Genomic DNA, 13,785 nt, shown 5'->3' with positions numbered 1-13,785 from the left:
AGAAAGGATGCCACTAACAAATGCTTTCTGCAACTGTGAAGTTTAAATGTATAAAATATCTTTGTAAATCTATCAGCATCTCCCGAAATCCAGCAAGTAGCACCGAAATCCAAATTGAAAAATGCCCAAACGTTTTAACTGAACACAATTAAAAAGCGATATGCTTCATAAAATCAGTCACAATGTATCTGTGATTCACTCAAACATTAATCTTTGACCAAATCTAAGCGGACAAAAGTCTACATTAGAAAATAACGCAAAGAGCCTCATTATGACCCAATCTCTTGCTGAAATCTCCTAAAGTTTTTTTTGGGGTGCTGCAGCACCCGCCCCACCCCTACTTCCCCCGCCTTCTTTTCTACCTCTTATTAGACACACTATTACTCCTATGTCAGTTTTATATGCTCTTGTGGTATTTTTACCCACTTCCAAGATGTGTAATCTCATGTAGCCCCGTTCCTAAATTCCAACCATACAATTAACTCATTTGAAATTCTGACATTATTTATTTTACTCTTCTGTCAAAGGTGCATGTCATCAGCTGAAGGGAAGCGTATGGTGCAAAAGTATGAGGAAATGATCGAACTTCTAGAAAGGTAAGCTTGGTATTGTTGCTGTCTGTAAAAAGTGTTGCCTTTTTTAGGTCTAGCTTAGGTACAGTTTTTGTTGTATTGCCAGACTCCTATTTTCTAAACAATTCATAATTCAATACAAGTATACAGGCATTCATGGGATTTTGGCCAGCCCTCTTCATCCATTAGTGTGTTAACCTTTTATTCATATTTTTGCAACTACCCACCTCAGCATATAGCGTGGGGAGATGAGTCAGCCCACTTCATCCATTGGCCCCTTTGATCACATATGCTATAAATATATATATAGATTTTCAGAATTGTAGTTTATATGTATAGCTCCATGAACCATTAATTGTGTCTTCGTGGTGCACATCGTGAACACTGTAAACATATGGCTTGGCTAGTAGTGTATACACTGTAGGGTTGCAAGTAAGTGTAGTGGAGAACCATAAAAGAGCAGAAGTGCTGGGCATTGATATTTCTGATGTAAGATGCAATTCTACATTGGGAGTGGCCTCATGACTGCTTCGAGACCAAGGCACAGTGCTTCAATTGTCTCATGGTCATTTCATACCAAGTCAATTCTTAGGCATCCATCCTTGAAAATCGATTGGGCTGTTGGCCAAGAAGTGCCTGTTTGCATCTTCCAGACCTCATGCAGAACTGCATGTAACTTCATTTTGCAATTGTCTAGGTCACATGCTTTTACCATGCTTGTTTAGCTGAGACACATAAAAACATAATGCTAGCAGAGAAATCCCACAACATTGGAGTATGCTCCACAGGTACGTGTGTGCTCTTTGGAGTAGTACTGGTCCTTGGCTCCTGTATACATCTACCCTCTCCAGACAGAAGCAACTCAGTCCAGATCCCATTTCCTCAGCCAATTGTGTCATGCAGAGCCCCCTTCGACTTGAGACGGCCAATGGATAGTTTACCCTATTATTCCAAGGGTAGCAATATTTTCATTATGTTTGCAGTGAAGTACATTTAGGGAACTTTACACATCACACAGAAGTACACATTTGCCTATGTCTGGCATAGTTTTACTTCGCTCACCATGACATTCTTCGCAGCGTATATTCCATATAACCTGCACAGGACAGTAAGATGGCAGTGGATTGTGTGTCCCCTACTGAATAGCTGAGGGGATCATAATAACTGCTGCTTGGTCATACCTTCTCCTTTCCCTGCTGCTGTGTAAGTGCCACCCCTGGACTGATGGTAGAAGAGAAATTCAGAAAAAAAATGTAAGCACCTGCTTAGCAGTATGGTATTGGCCTGTCCTGTTACAGGAGAGTTCCTACTGTAGCTTTTCAGTGTCTTTAAAGAACAGTTGTTCATAATGGACATTTTAGGATGGATTAGCAATGTTATTCAGGTGTCTGAAAAGTGCTTGGAAAATGTCTAGGAGCTCTTTGTAGAAACCATTATTATAGCTAAACTTAATATTTTTCTCTTGTTTTGGAAAATAAGGATAATTTCTAATATGGGTGGGTGTTACATGTAGACAACTGTTGTTGATAATGAAAATATTTATATCGTTTTGAAAAGGCCTGCTTTAGAAAGGTGAGAATTGTATATTGGATAATCCTCCTCTTTCTGACAGAAAATGTGGTACATAAATCATGTTGTGCATTTTAGATCTATTGTTCGAACTTGTTTTTTTAAGGTTATAAAACAATGGACATTGGTGACTCATGCCAGCTTAAATAGCTGTTTACCATTTGTCTAAAATTGGGTTATTTAGCTGGGAAAGGGGAAATCTTGAAAACTAAATAAACTCAATGTGATTTGGTCAAAACACAGTTCTTAGCAAATCTGTGCTGTATCTGTGATAGCTATGGCACAGTCAGCAGGCACACCCCAGAAAAATGTGTGTTAAAATGAAGAAGTATCAACAAATTTAAAGTGAAGAAAACAACTCAATAGAATTCATTATCAAATTTAGAAAAAAAGAATAGAACAAAAGTACACGGAAACAAATAAAATCAGATAAGGGGAAATGGAGATGTGAGATTGAAATATTTCAAGGAAAAAAGCACATTGAAAAAATAAAGCACAATTTAAAAAATGGCAATCGATGGTTGAATGGGTCCTAAATGAGATGTCAGGCGAACCGCAATGGGCAGATGTTGGCTACATGAAGTGGTTCAACAGAGTTAAAGTTTCTATCTTCCGTCTTTTTTTCTAGTAGTCAAAGTCTTACAGTAGGGCCAGGTCCAAGGCTGAAGCCAGAGAGGGTCCCTCAAAGTCTGGTATGTTGTTGTTGAGCTTCTTCTGAAGCCATTGGTTTTGGTAGTAAATGCTCTAAAGTGTACAAAACTGAATTCAGTAGCTACCTAGGTGACTTCTCTGCAGGGATAGATTTGCAGCCTCTCCCCATTTCAAGATTTCACCCTTAGACATATTCACTTTTAGTGTTCACAAAATTCTCCAATAGGCCAGGCTAGAAGCTGTAGCCAAGGAAGGCTCTACGAGGCTAAACAGTTTTTTTGTGTAGTCATGCGGAACGTCTTTCCTTCTTTATCTTCCACGTTTTGTTCTCTGCACCTTATTTCCATTGCACTCCCATATTTGAAAATGTTAATTTGACTCACCGCTCATCTATTTCCCTTTCCTCCCCTCCTCTCGCCTTCCTCGTTTACATTCACTCCCTTTGCACTACTCCCATTTCTTCCACCCAACTCTGTCACCATATGTCTGCCCTCTCTAATTCACCTTTTGCCCATTTGCCCATTCACTTTCTTCTTTACTCCTTTCTTACTCAAATTGTGTTTGCTGGTTTCTTTCTTCTGCACCCATCACCCAGTCATAGCTTTTCTCCATGTAACTATCTCCTTCTTTGACCCTCTATTCTCCTCCTCTCTACTACAAATTTTTCTCCCTTCTTCTCTCACTCGCATTTTCTAGCTTTAATTATCCACCCGCCTCTTCCTCCGCTCTCTCCAGCCTTCGTTTTCTTCATTTAGCCTATGCTGATTTTTGCCTTTCTTCATCCATTCCTCCTCCATCACATTTCCTCCCTTTCTTTCACTCTTTTCCCCCTGCCTTTCTCTTGTCTGTCCTTTCTCCTCACAACACTCCTCATACTCTTCACGTTTTCACCTTCTTTCCCCTCTTATCACCATTCTGTTTTCTTCTCCTTACCCGCTTCTCTTCTGAGTGGCAGAGCACCTTCCCTTTCCCCCCTCTATCCACTCTCCTTTTCCGTAAATTTTTAATCAGCTAAACTTTAACAAATGGTGTGGACTTTTAACACACCTTGTAACTACTAGGAAACCTGGTCATAACTTTGAATTTAAATCCCTACACTAACAGAGGTTAGTGTAGAGGTGGGAACAATTCAGTCCCCTCTATCCTTGCCTTAGTTGTCAGTACGGACCACGGAAGCCACTCTTTCCTCCAGGCACCTCCTCTCAGGGAGGGTCCACTTTCCCTAGGTCTATTTCTTTGTGCACCTCTTTACAGTATGCCTTCTGGATTTTCTAAACGGAGGTGTTTAGAGGAGGGTTTACTGAGCTGATCTCTACATAGGGGCTTGTTGACGGTAAGCATGGCTTAAACAGTAATCTATAAGTGCTTTGTATGCTGGAATTTTCTTTTTATTTTAATTGATGTCGTAGAAAAACAGGTGTATTGCCTTTACCATTCATGTGCATTCACAAACAAGCCACCAAAAGGCCTCTGATGTTCAGTGAGACTTTAACATTTACAGACCTTTTTGATTATTGTTGCATTTTTTAATTGGTAATTAATAAATAATGATTCCACAGGATGCCATTTAAGATTATACTTGTGCCAATTTGCTTTCAATTCCAAGAATGCCCTCTGGTGACTGATGGAGTGATATATATGCCTGGCATGCCAAAGAAAGAAAAGCTGCGCTGTTATTTGCATTTAAATCAGAAAAGGGATGCTGGCTTGAAAGAGGCTACATCTGTTTTACAATCACCTTTTGATTAACATGCAGATGAGTTATCTTGTCTCCAAATTACAGGTATAAAGAGAAGCGGTACGAAGAGTGGTCCCAAACCGTGTCGGAGAAATCACAGTACAATCTCTGTCAACCACTCATCAAAAGAGACGAGGACACCAAACTCATCACAGTCAATTTTAATCCCCAGGTAAAATGGAGAGTTAATGCTGCTGTGAAGGGCATCTAATTGCTGTGTTAGCCTGTTCTTTATGCATCGTTCGGGAAATGTCAGCCACTAACCTTTCTATCCTGACAGAGAGACCGCTCACTTGACCCACACCTCTGTATTTGCACTTTACGCACAGTGGATATTACTTTACTGATTCCTGTACATGTTTCTACCAGTAGCATGTTGCAGCGTTATAGAAACGCCCAAGCCCATTATCTTAAGCAGCATTATCAGATGCGCATCCCTGCTCAGCGCCACACACTGATTATATATGTACGTTTTCCTACGGCTATTCCAGTGTGTGACGTTAGAGTCTAAGGGTTAGTGTTTACATGTTGTATTTTATTGCTTCCTTTTTTCTTCCGTTGGGTGCATAGATTGTTGGTTACAGGCTTTTCACAGAGCGAGCATAATCCTGTCTGCATTAAAATGGGTGGGGGAATCTTTGAACCGCGAAAGCCACGTGTAGATCGTGGATCTATAAAATGTATAAATGGAAAGCGTCGCTTAAAATGGACAATGGTGAATTGTGAAGATTTGTATACCTCTATTAAAAATTTGTGTAGTTCCGAACTCTCTTTATGTATGTCATCAGTATCATCATCACAACAAATCTTGGCAGCTTTTGAGGGTGTCGCATTAACAGTAGGATCATTGTTAATGGTGCCAGCCAAAGGGAATAGTAGTAACAATCCAAAATGGTTTGATAATTCGTGCTCCAAGGCTAGCCGAGACCTAAAGATGGCTTTGAAAACTAAACCTAGAGATCCGGATCACATCAAGGCTATGCGTGGTAGGTACAACAAGTCCCTTGCCACCCGAAAGAAAGAGGTAAAGAAAAGTGTATGGGAGACCCTTTTAGATCCCAAAAACTTGAGAAATAGTGCCAAGTTTTGGGAAATTATAAATAAACCCTTGTTTGATCACCCAAATAACTCCATCACTAGTACAAATATCCCAGAGGAAGAGTGGGTCAACCATTTTAGTTTAATTTTTCAAAGTAACGTGTCCCAAGCAGTATACAGTCCGGTTATACCAAAGGAAATTTTTTTACTCTTCTCAATAAGTGAGGTTGAAAAAGGAATTGAAGGGCTAACAAGTAATAAGGCCCCAGGCCCGGATGGCATTCCACCGGATCTTTTTCAATCCTGTATATCGCTATGGGCACCTGTCCTCACAGCTGTACTTAATGCGGCTGTGGCTTCGGGCTGCCCTAAGTCGTGGGGTGCGTCTACCATCGTACCCATCTTTAAGAAGGGTGAACGTAATAGCCCCCTCTGCTACAGACCAATATCTTTAATTAACTCGGTGGTTAAAGTAGTAGAGGGAGTAATTTTAAATAGGCTTGTTGAATGGGCAGACGAAAATAGAGTAATATCCCCAATTCAATATGGATTTAGGCCCGGCCATTCAACGATCACCCAGTGTTTGAACTTGTACATGATTATAGGGAAATACACCATGGCCCGACAAGGTACAATTCACATGGCGTTCATGGACCTATCGTCTGCTTTCGACTCCGTAAGCCGAGGAAGGCTCTGGGACACCATGGCGAAAATGGGTGTAGAGCAGAATTTAATTAATCTGTTAGCAGACATGCACTCTGACACGAGAGCAAATGTCCGGTACACACAAGACCTAAAAGTGACAAGAGACTTTGGTGTGCACCGGGGTGTCAGACAAGGCTGTATTTTAGCCCCGTTCCTTTTCAACCTATATATAAACGAATTGGAAGAGTATCTTTTAAGTACAGGAGCAGATTATCCTTACGTGGGACGGAAGGGACTGCCGGTTCTGCTTTATGCGGATGACGCAGTCCTTTTATCTAGGACTGCGATTGGTCTGCAAATACTGTTAAACTCCTTCTTTGCCTTTATGAAGTCCCGAGACTTGAGTATAAATAACTCCAAATCTTTCGTAATGAAGGTTGGCCAAGGTAATAAAAAGCCAAATTGCCTAAATGTAAACGGGGAAACAATCCCAATAACAAAAACATTCTCCTACCTCGGAGTCCTGTTCAACCATCAACTGAACTGGGGACCCGCGGTACAGAAGAAAAAGGGAGAGGTAACCCGGGCAAATGCAGCAATACTCGATTTTGCTAGAAACATGGGAAATAGCCCAGTGGCTGCATTGCTTCAACTTTACCAGGCCAAGAGTGTTGCCATCGCATGTTATGGCAGTGAGTTATGGGGATACGCCTCAATAGGTGCCCTGGAGGTAGTAGAAAACAACTTTTTAAAACAGATACTCAGGGTACCTAGTGTAGGAAGGTGGATATCTGACTATGGTTACCCCCAACTTTTTTGCCTGGTGTTTTGCTGGTTTTTGACTTAGTTGGCCTGGGATCCTGCTATTCAGGACCCCAGGCTTCCTGCTCTCTCTGTTAAAATGGATTCCATGTACCCTAGGTACATATCTAATTGGTACTGGGCAACCTTATCAGTCCCTGTACCCAGGGCATAGGTGTACCCAGGGCCTACCAGGGGCTGCAGCATGTAGTATGCCACCCCTGGCTGGCCATCCAAAACAGACACAACTGGCTGCACGACAGCTGGGGCAAGGTGGTGTAATCACCCTTTGCTTTAGATATAGTTCCCTATATCTAACCCTAAAATGGACACATATATTCCTATCAGTCACTCCTATGGCAGGCCTTATCAATCCTGAAGGCAGAGTGCTTGGAATTATGTGAGATGGTGCTCTGGCATGAGCTGAGCCCGTTTGCAGCTTGCGGAACCAAGTCCTTATAGCTGTTCCATGATAACGCTATACCATATACTCTTAAGTGCATTATAATCCTCGCGGTTAAATGCTAACTTTGGCATAGCATTATCAAAACATGTCGAGTAAGGTGTCATACGAATTGGAATACTAACCCCTCGCCAATTCTTGCGACGGGGTTAGCATTCCACCCTTCTAGAGGGACACGACATGTCTGTAACTGTGAACCCCGGTTAAAGTTAACTCGAGCCTCAGCATCACAAAATGGATGCTGCCACCACAGACACAAGTCTGACCTCCTGCTGCTGGGAGTCCTTCCAGCAAGGGAGGCTCAGACAAAGGGTTTCCTGCCTTGGGAGGTGCTAGCACCACCCCAGACAGGATTTTGTGTATTAGGTAGGCCAAGGCTGAAAGGAATGAGACATGCCTGGGGCACACAAGGTGCCCTGTGCATACACCGGTTCCAACCAGTTGCTGGGGCACTCCAGCCCCAGCTCTGGCGGGAAACTGGACAAAGGATAGGGTGTGTAACCACCCCCCTTCCTGGTCCCACCCAGAGGAGGGACCTAGTCGTAGTGCAGCCCCCTTTAGCTGAATAAAGGTAGGAGCTGGCCCCATTCCCAGTTAGATTACTCTTGACAACTTCCACGAAGAACTCTTGACCTTCAACCTCCTGGACACCAGAAGACTGAAGAATCTCCACTATGGTCAGTGGACCTTCGCAGGCACCTTCAAGCTCCTGTGCGGTTTGCTGCAAAGTCCTTCATCCCGGAATCCGACGACCCAGCTCAACAAGACCCGGACCTCCAGACTTCTCTGACCTTTACCCACATCCACAGCACAGCTGGGACCCGTGGGTGCGACGAGTAACGTGGAGACGGCCATCTTGAAGAAACCTGCACAGCGCTTCCAGCACGACCCCCGAGGTTTCCTCGAGTGAGTGCATTGGGGACTGAGAAGCCCCACACCGCCGCAGCTCCTGCACCCCCAGCATCCCCGTGATCTGCGTGGGGCCCTTTTGCCTGGTTGCTGCCCTTCCTGTTGTCTGGTCACTTGCCGGCTGGCTTGTGACCTCTGAGACAACGACCCGAAGATTTTGACACTGCTAGTCTGGTCCCCCAGACTGGCCCTTGCTTCCTTGTGAAAGAGAAGCACCCCGGACCCTCCTGGTCCACACAAGACGCCATCTTTGTTCCACCGCGTGGCTTGCATTAGCCAAGGCCTGTTGCCCAGATCGACGATCCGATACCGCCAACAGCAGCAGAGTACGTGGGACAGCTCGTGCCTCCAGCCTGGTCGTGAAGAACAGCTCCTGGTCCGCGCAGCTACAGAGAGAAGCGACCCTTCCTTCACCTGAACGCGGCGACAGCACCTGGTTCCCTCCTGGTTCCAGCACCGTCACTGGCTAGTGACCAAGACTCTGTCCCCTTCCTTTTCAGGACGTCCTTCTTCCTAGTTCCATCCTTGGAACCACCGGACTCCTCCATCTGGCTGCCTGCCAGCAATTTCTTGTTTCAGGCATCACCGGGATCAACGCAGCAAACCCGACACTACTTCAACCCTATGCACCCGCAGCCTGTGGGTTACGTAACTAAAGCTTCTAGGTGCTGAAGTCTGTGTTCACTATCCTAGTGTCCAGGTCCACTGTTGTTTTCCCTCCATCCAGCCGGGTTCATCCGGAATCCGTAACTTTGTAAACTGTAGTATCCATAGACGTTGGTACGCATCCCGCGTGAGAGTTTCAACTCTGCACGTGAGTCCCGTGGGCCTCCTGCTCCTTACTTACCTAGTTCGTAGCGTAGTCCCACCGATCCTCCAGCCTCTGGATCTCCTTACAGTACTTTCCTTCCTCGCATTCCATTGTTTTGAGTATATGGTTTGTCGTGCCCCTAAGGCACTCGTGTAAATATTGTGCGAACTCGTATTTCTTTTGTAGTATTGTCATGTGCTTAGCCCTCTGACCTCATAAAGAGTTCAGAGGTGTATGTTAGTTAATAAATATCCTTTTATTTTCATTACAACCTGTGTGGTGTCCTTTCATCTGGTATTCAAGGGGTTATATTGTGGTAAAACAGCTGGCTTCACATGCCAAAAGAGTTTAGCCTAAAGACTGCTTTTGTCCACGCTACTAGGATAGCTGGTCTATCAGGTTGACTTACAACCAATCACCATAAGGGGTTGTTTGGACTGATACAAGGTGATCACTAGAATTAGTGAGCATCATATATAAGGCCAACTTCTCACACCTAGGGGAACAGCTAACTTCTCAGTACACGAAGAGCTGGGTATGTCATATTTAAGTGACAAGATAGCAGTAAACCCTTTACTGTGTTGGCTAAATTGCTGGCTAAACAGTGATGTACCCCTTACTCAGCTCATACTGAGGGAAGCGCTAACGTGGGAAAATAGGCTTTAGGTACTATGGATAAAGTACCTAAGCACCTGCTTTAATGAATTAGGGCGCCCGAACTGTTTTTAACTCCAGAATCCATTACGAAATTGGATGTTATTACTGTGAAGAAGGTTTTTATCTGCTCTAGGTACTCAGTCAGGGAGGATGGTGAATTAAAGAAAGGAAGTGTACGGAAACATGTGCTATTAAAAACATCTATGGTCATGGAACCGTACCTGACATGGCCCATGTCAAGTTATGACCGTTTCCTGTTGACGAGGTTCCGTATGGGTTTATTTCACTTACTACTGGCTGTGCCTAGGGGGACCCACTGCAGTCAAGTGTTGCCGGCTTGCGGCTGCGACGAAAAGTCTCCGCAAGACCTGGCACACTTCTTCTTTATTTGCCCCTTTTATATTATACCAAGGAGGCTATTCTTAAAACCTTGCCTGAAAAAATTTAATTTTACTCAAATTAGACCAGCACTTTACTACCTCCAGTTGTTAAGTTGTGATTGCACTTTATTTGTATGTAGCTTTTTAAAATTAGCTCTCAAATTTAGGAAAAGTATGGAGGGGTAATAGTGGCACTGATACTTTTTAAAAAAAATTGTAAAAATGAGTCGGCACATGTGTAACAATTTTGATTTATGTTGTTTTTTAAAGAAAATTCTTTTGTAAATATGAGTCAATGTATGTATAATGTATTATGCTTTTATGGTTGTTATTACTAATAACCGAATAAAGTTATTTGACTTGACTTGACCAGTCATTTATGAAAATGATATCTGCAATTTCGTGATTGGTCCACTCACAAATGCTCAAGAAAGTGCTTCATTGTGTAATTACTTTGCACATGTAAGTGTTCTTCTTGTAGGAATCACCTTTAGTGAAGTAGAGGACAGTAATCACCTGTAGGTAAATTGTTCATGAGTACAGGTCTATAAGTGAGCTTGAAGCAAGATGAAAAGGGTAGGTGGTCTCTAAGAGGTGTGGCCAAAGACGCGCATCTAGAAATCCCTTCTGAGAGGCGGGACCTTTGTAATTAAGGGTGTAGCTTAAAGCATATCAACTGAAATGATGTGCTTCCCTCAGCAAACCACCTGAAAACTATTCATTGGAGATATATAACACAACCAAAAATGTATGTGTAAAACACAACAGACATATTGGCTTTGCCAGTGCTTGTTAACCAAATCAAATAAATGAGTATCTTCAAATGTTTTGTTGTGCATGATTTGTCTTCAGTGTCTCATTCACCCCTGAACTCCCCCTCACGCTGCTATTCTTTGTAGTCTTTTAATTTTAGACACTTGCGCACTTTTTCTCTCCACGTATATTCTCACTCTGATGGAACAATTCTGCTTGTGGATGAGAATGTTACTGCAAATCTGGAGCTTGCAGCTGCTCTACTCCCCCCTCTCGTCAGATACCCTCTGTGCTGTTGGGCCTTTTGCAGCTCCAGACAATCTAGAAAAGCTTAAAATCATGTGCCACTGCTTATCATTCCAACCCTTTACAAACCTTTGTATCAACACATTATTTTTTTTTTTTTTTAATTTTTTTTATTACAAGCCGTAGGTAAGAAAAATACATTGGTACATTAAATTCTTCATAATTAGACATACATTAACCCAGAAAATTGCAAAATCCAAGAGACAACCCTAGACAATAGAATGCCACAGCAATAACAAGAAAATAACCAGTATTATACTTCAAAATTTAAACCTATAAATACAATACAAAGAAAGAAATATCATTATCATTACTATACTCAAAATAATAACTCCAAGACATATTAGATAACCCAACATATAAACAACTGTTGGTTGGGCAGCATCAAGAATAGTATTGTTATGTCGTTCATAAAGTGCTAATGCAAGAGAAGAAGGACCAGCGCTAGAGGGTACCATTATGTGCAAAATATGGCCTATATAAAGTGACTAATGCAATAAAGTGCCAATGTATAGTAACACAATAATAATACTATACCGTTCATAAAGTGCTTAAGCAAAGAGTAGAAAGACCAACGCTTAAAATTACTAATATTATTATGTGCAAACATTTTTTAGACCTATATAAAGTGACTAGTGCAATAAAGTGCAATGAAGTGCCAATATCTAATAACACAGATAATAATACATTTCATAATATTAAAAATACGATAACATAAAAAAAAAAAAAAACTTTCATAATAAAAATGCTTAACAATTTGATATAGCATGGCAGATGGATACTAATCTTTCCTCAGATGTAGATGTCATACCAACTTACAGATAGCTAAAATATAACAGTCACTTTCCTTTTAATAGTTCAAGCTGGTTAAAATATTTCCAATTCCTTTCAAATCTTGCAACCGCACCCACTCTACCTGCATAGGCTTTCTCAAAATTATATGTTCTTCTCATTTTATTGACCCACTTAACATGGCAAGGACACGCCGTGGATTTCCAATTTTGCAGAATCAGGGACCGTGCCACGGCAGTAGAAACAAAAATAAACAGTTCTTCTGATTCATTGAACATGTTCCTGTCCTTACTAATGCCAAAGAGGGCCACTTCCACTTCTGGAAGAAGAATTTTCCCAGTTGCCATCTCCAAATCTGCGAAAATCTCCCTCCAGAAGGGTTCTAGCTTTGGACATGAGAAGAAAATATGATGCCACCCACCCTGTCCCCTGGTTTTACATCTAAAACATTTATTCTCGTGTTCAGGGAACATTCTTTGTAGGGCTTGCGGGGTATAATATGCTAACCAGCGACAAAGAAAAGACATTCTTTTATAATTAGCTGCTCGGAGTGCCCTGTTTCCTAAATAACAAATTGTCTCCCAATCTTTGTCTGTCAATACACACTGCAATGTGAGACTTATTTTCTCCAAATGTTTGCTTATTATATTAGATGTTCCAGAAGGGGGGGGTAGCTTTTTATACCAAAATCCTATACCCTTATGTTTCTCCCCATATAACGCTGATAACAAAGCATTGGGTGTTGTATCAAAACTTCCTACAACTTTTCTTATAAAATAACTCAATTGCAAGTATTGAAAAAACATGAGCCGCCTCGGATGTGATCTATCTCTAACCGTTTGCCAACTGATTATCGAATTTTGAAAGAGAAGATGCCTTATTTCACAGAATCCGGCCGATTCCCATTCTGTCAGATGACTTGAGGAAATCTTAAGACCCATTTTAACACATTCTGAAAGTTTTAAATAAATAGATCCATCTGAGCCATGCTTTACAAATAGAAGCCGTAGTCTTGATGAATACCCCACGAGTGTCTTATATCGTGTTCTTTTTGGAAGTTTTGCAGTTTTTAAGAAAATACAAATTTGAGAACCCGATTCCTCAAGCATTCTATTTAAAAAAAAATTGTCTCTTGTCTGCCTAGCCTTTAATAAACCCGCCATTATATCGAAAAAAGCTGCCTCGTAATATGAATAAAAATGGGGAAGCACAAGTCCGCCTTGATTAACCGGAAGTTGTATTACCGCGAGTTTGACTCTATTGGCCTTTTTATTCCAAATGAATCTTCTTAACATGGAATCTAATTCATTAAAAATGGGCAAATTAACTTTAATTGGGATATTACTAAACAAAAATAAAAGCAGAGGTAATATATTCATTTTATCAAAGCCACTCTGCCAATCAATGATAAGGGGAGTATATCCCATTGTTCTAAAAGGCTCTTGATTTTATCCCTTGTTTTTATATAATTCAATTGAAAAAGTTCTTGGTAGTCTCTGGTCACATAAATCCCTAGATACCTTATTGGGCCCCCCTTTTCTGCTTGAGACTGAAGATCTGGCGGAAGGAAGTCTAAATTCGAATTTAAAATAAGAACTTCTGTTTTCTTTTTGTTAATTTTGTAGCCCCCTATCTTCTCATATTCCTTAAGCTCTTTCATAAGATGTAAAATATTTTCTTTATCAGGAGCCATGTAGAGG

The 13,785-nt window shown here is 41.6% G+C and overlaps 1 protein-coding gene across 1 annotated transcript in view; it reads left to right on the top strand.

The window, feature by feature from the left end:
* Positions 1-13,785, top strand: part of DNAH9 (dynein axonemal heavy chain 9) — a 1,695,107-nt gene that overhangs the window by 323,394 nt on the left and 1,357,928 nt on the right. Inside the window, exons 11-12 of the mRNA XM_078654721.1 lie at positions 528-596; positions 4,576-4,702. Coding sequence (XP_078510847.1) covers positions 528-596; positions 4,576-4,702 — 196 coding nt within the window. The remainder of the gene's footprint in view (positions 1-527; positions 597-4,575; positions 4,703-13,785) is intronic.

This window comes from Lissotriton helveticus, chromosome 7 (assembly GCF_964261635.1).
Source record: "Lissotriton helveticus chromosome 7, aLisHel1.1, whole genome shotgun sequence".
In the NCBI taxonomy this organism is placed as follows: Eukaryota; Metazoa; Chordata; class Amphibia; order Caudata; family Salamandridae; genus Lissotriton; species Lissotriton helveticus.
The sequence above is the reverse complement of the archived record's forward strand: the minus strand, read 5'-3'. Positions and strand labels throughout refer to the sequence as shown.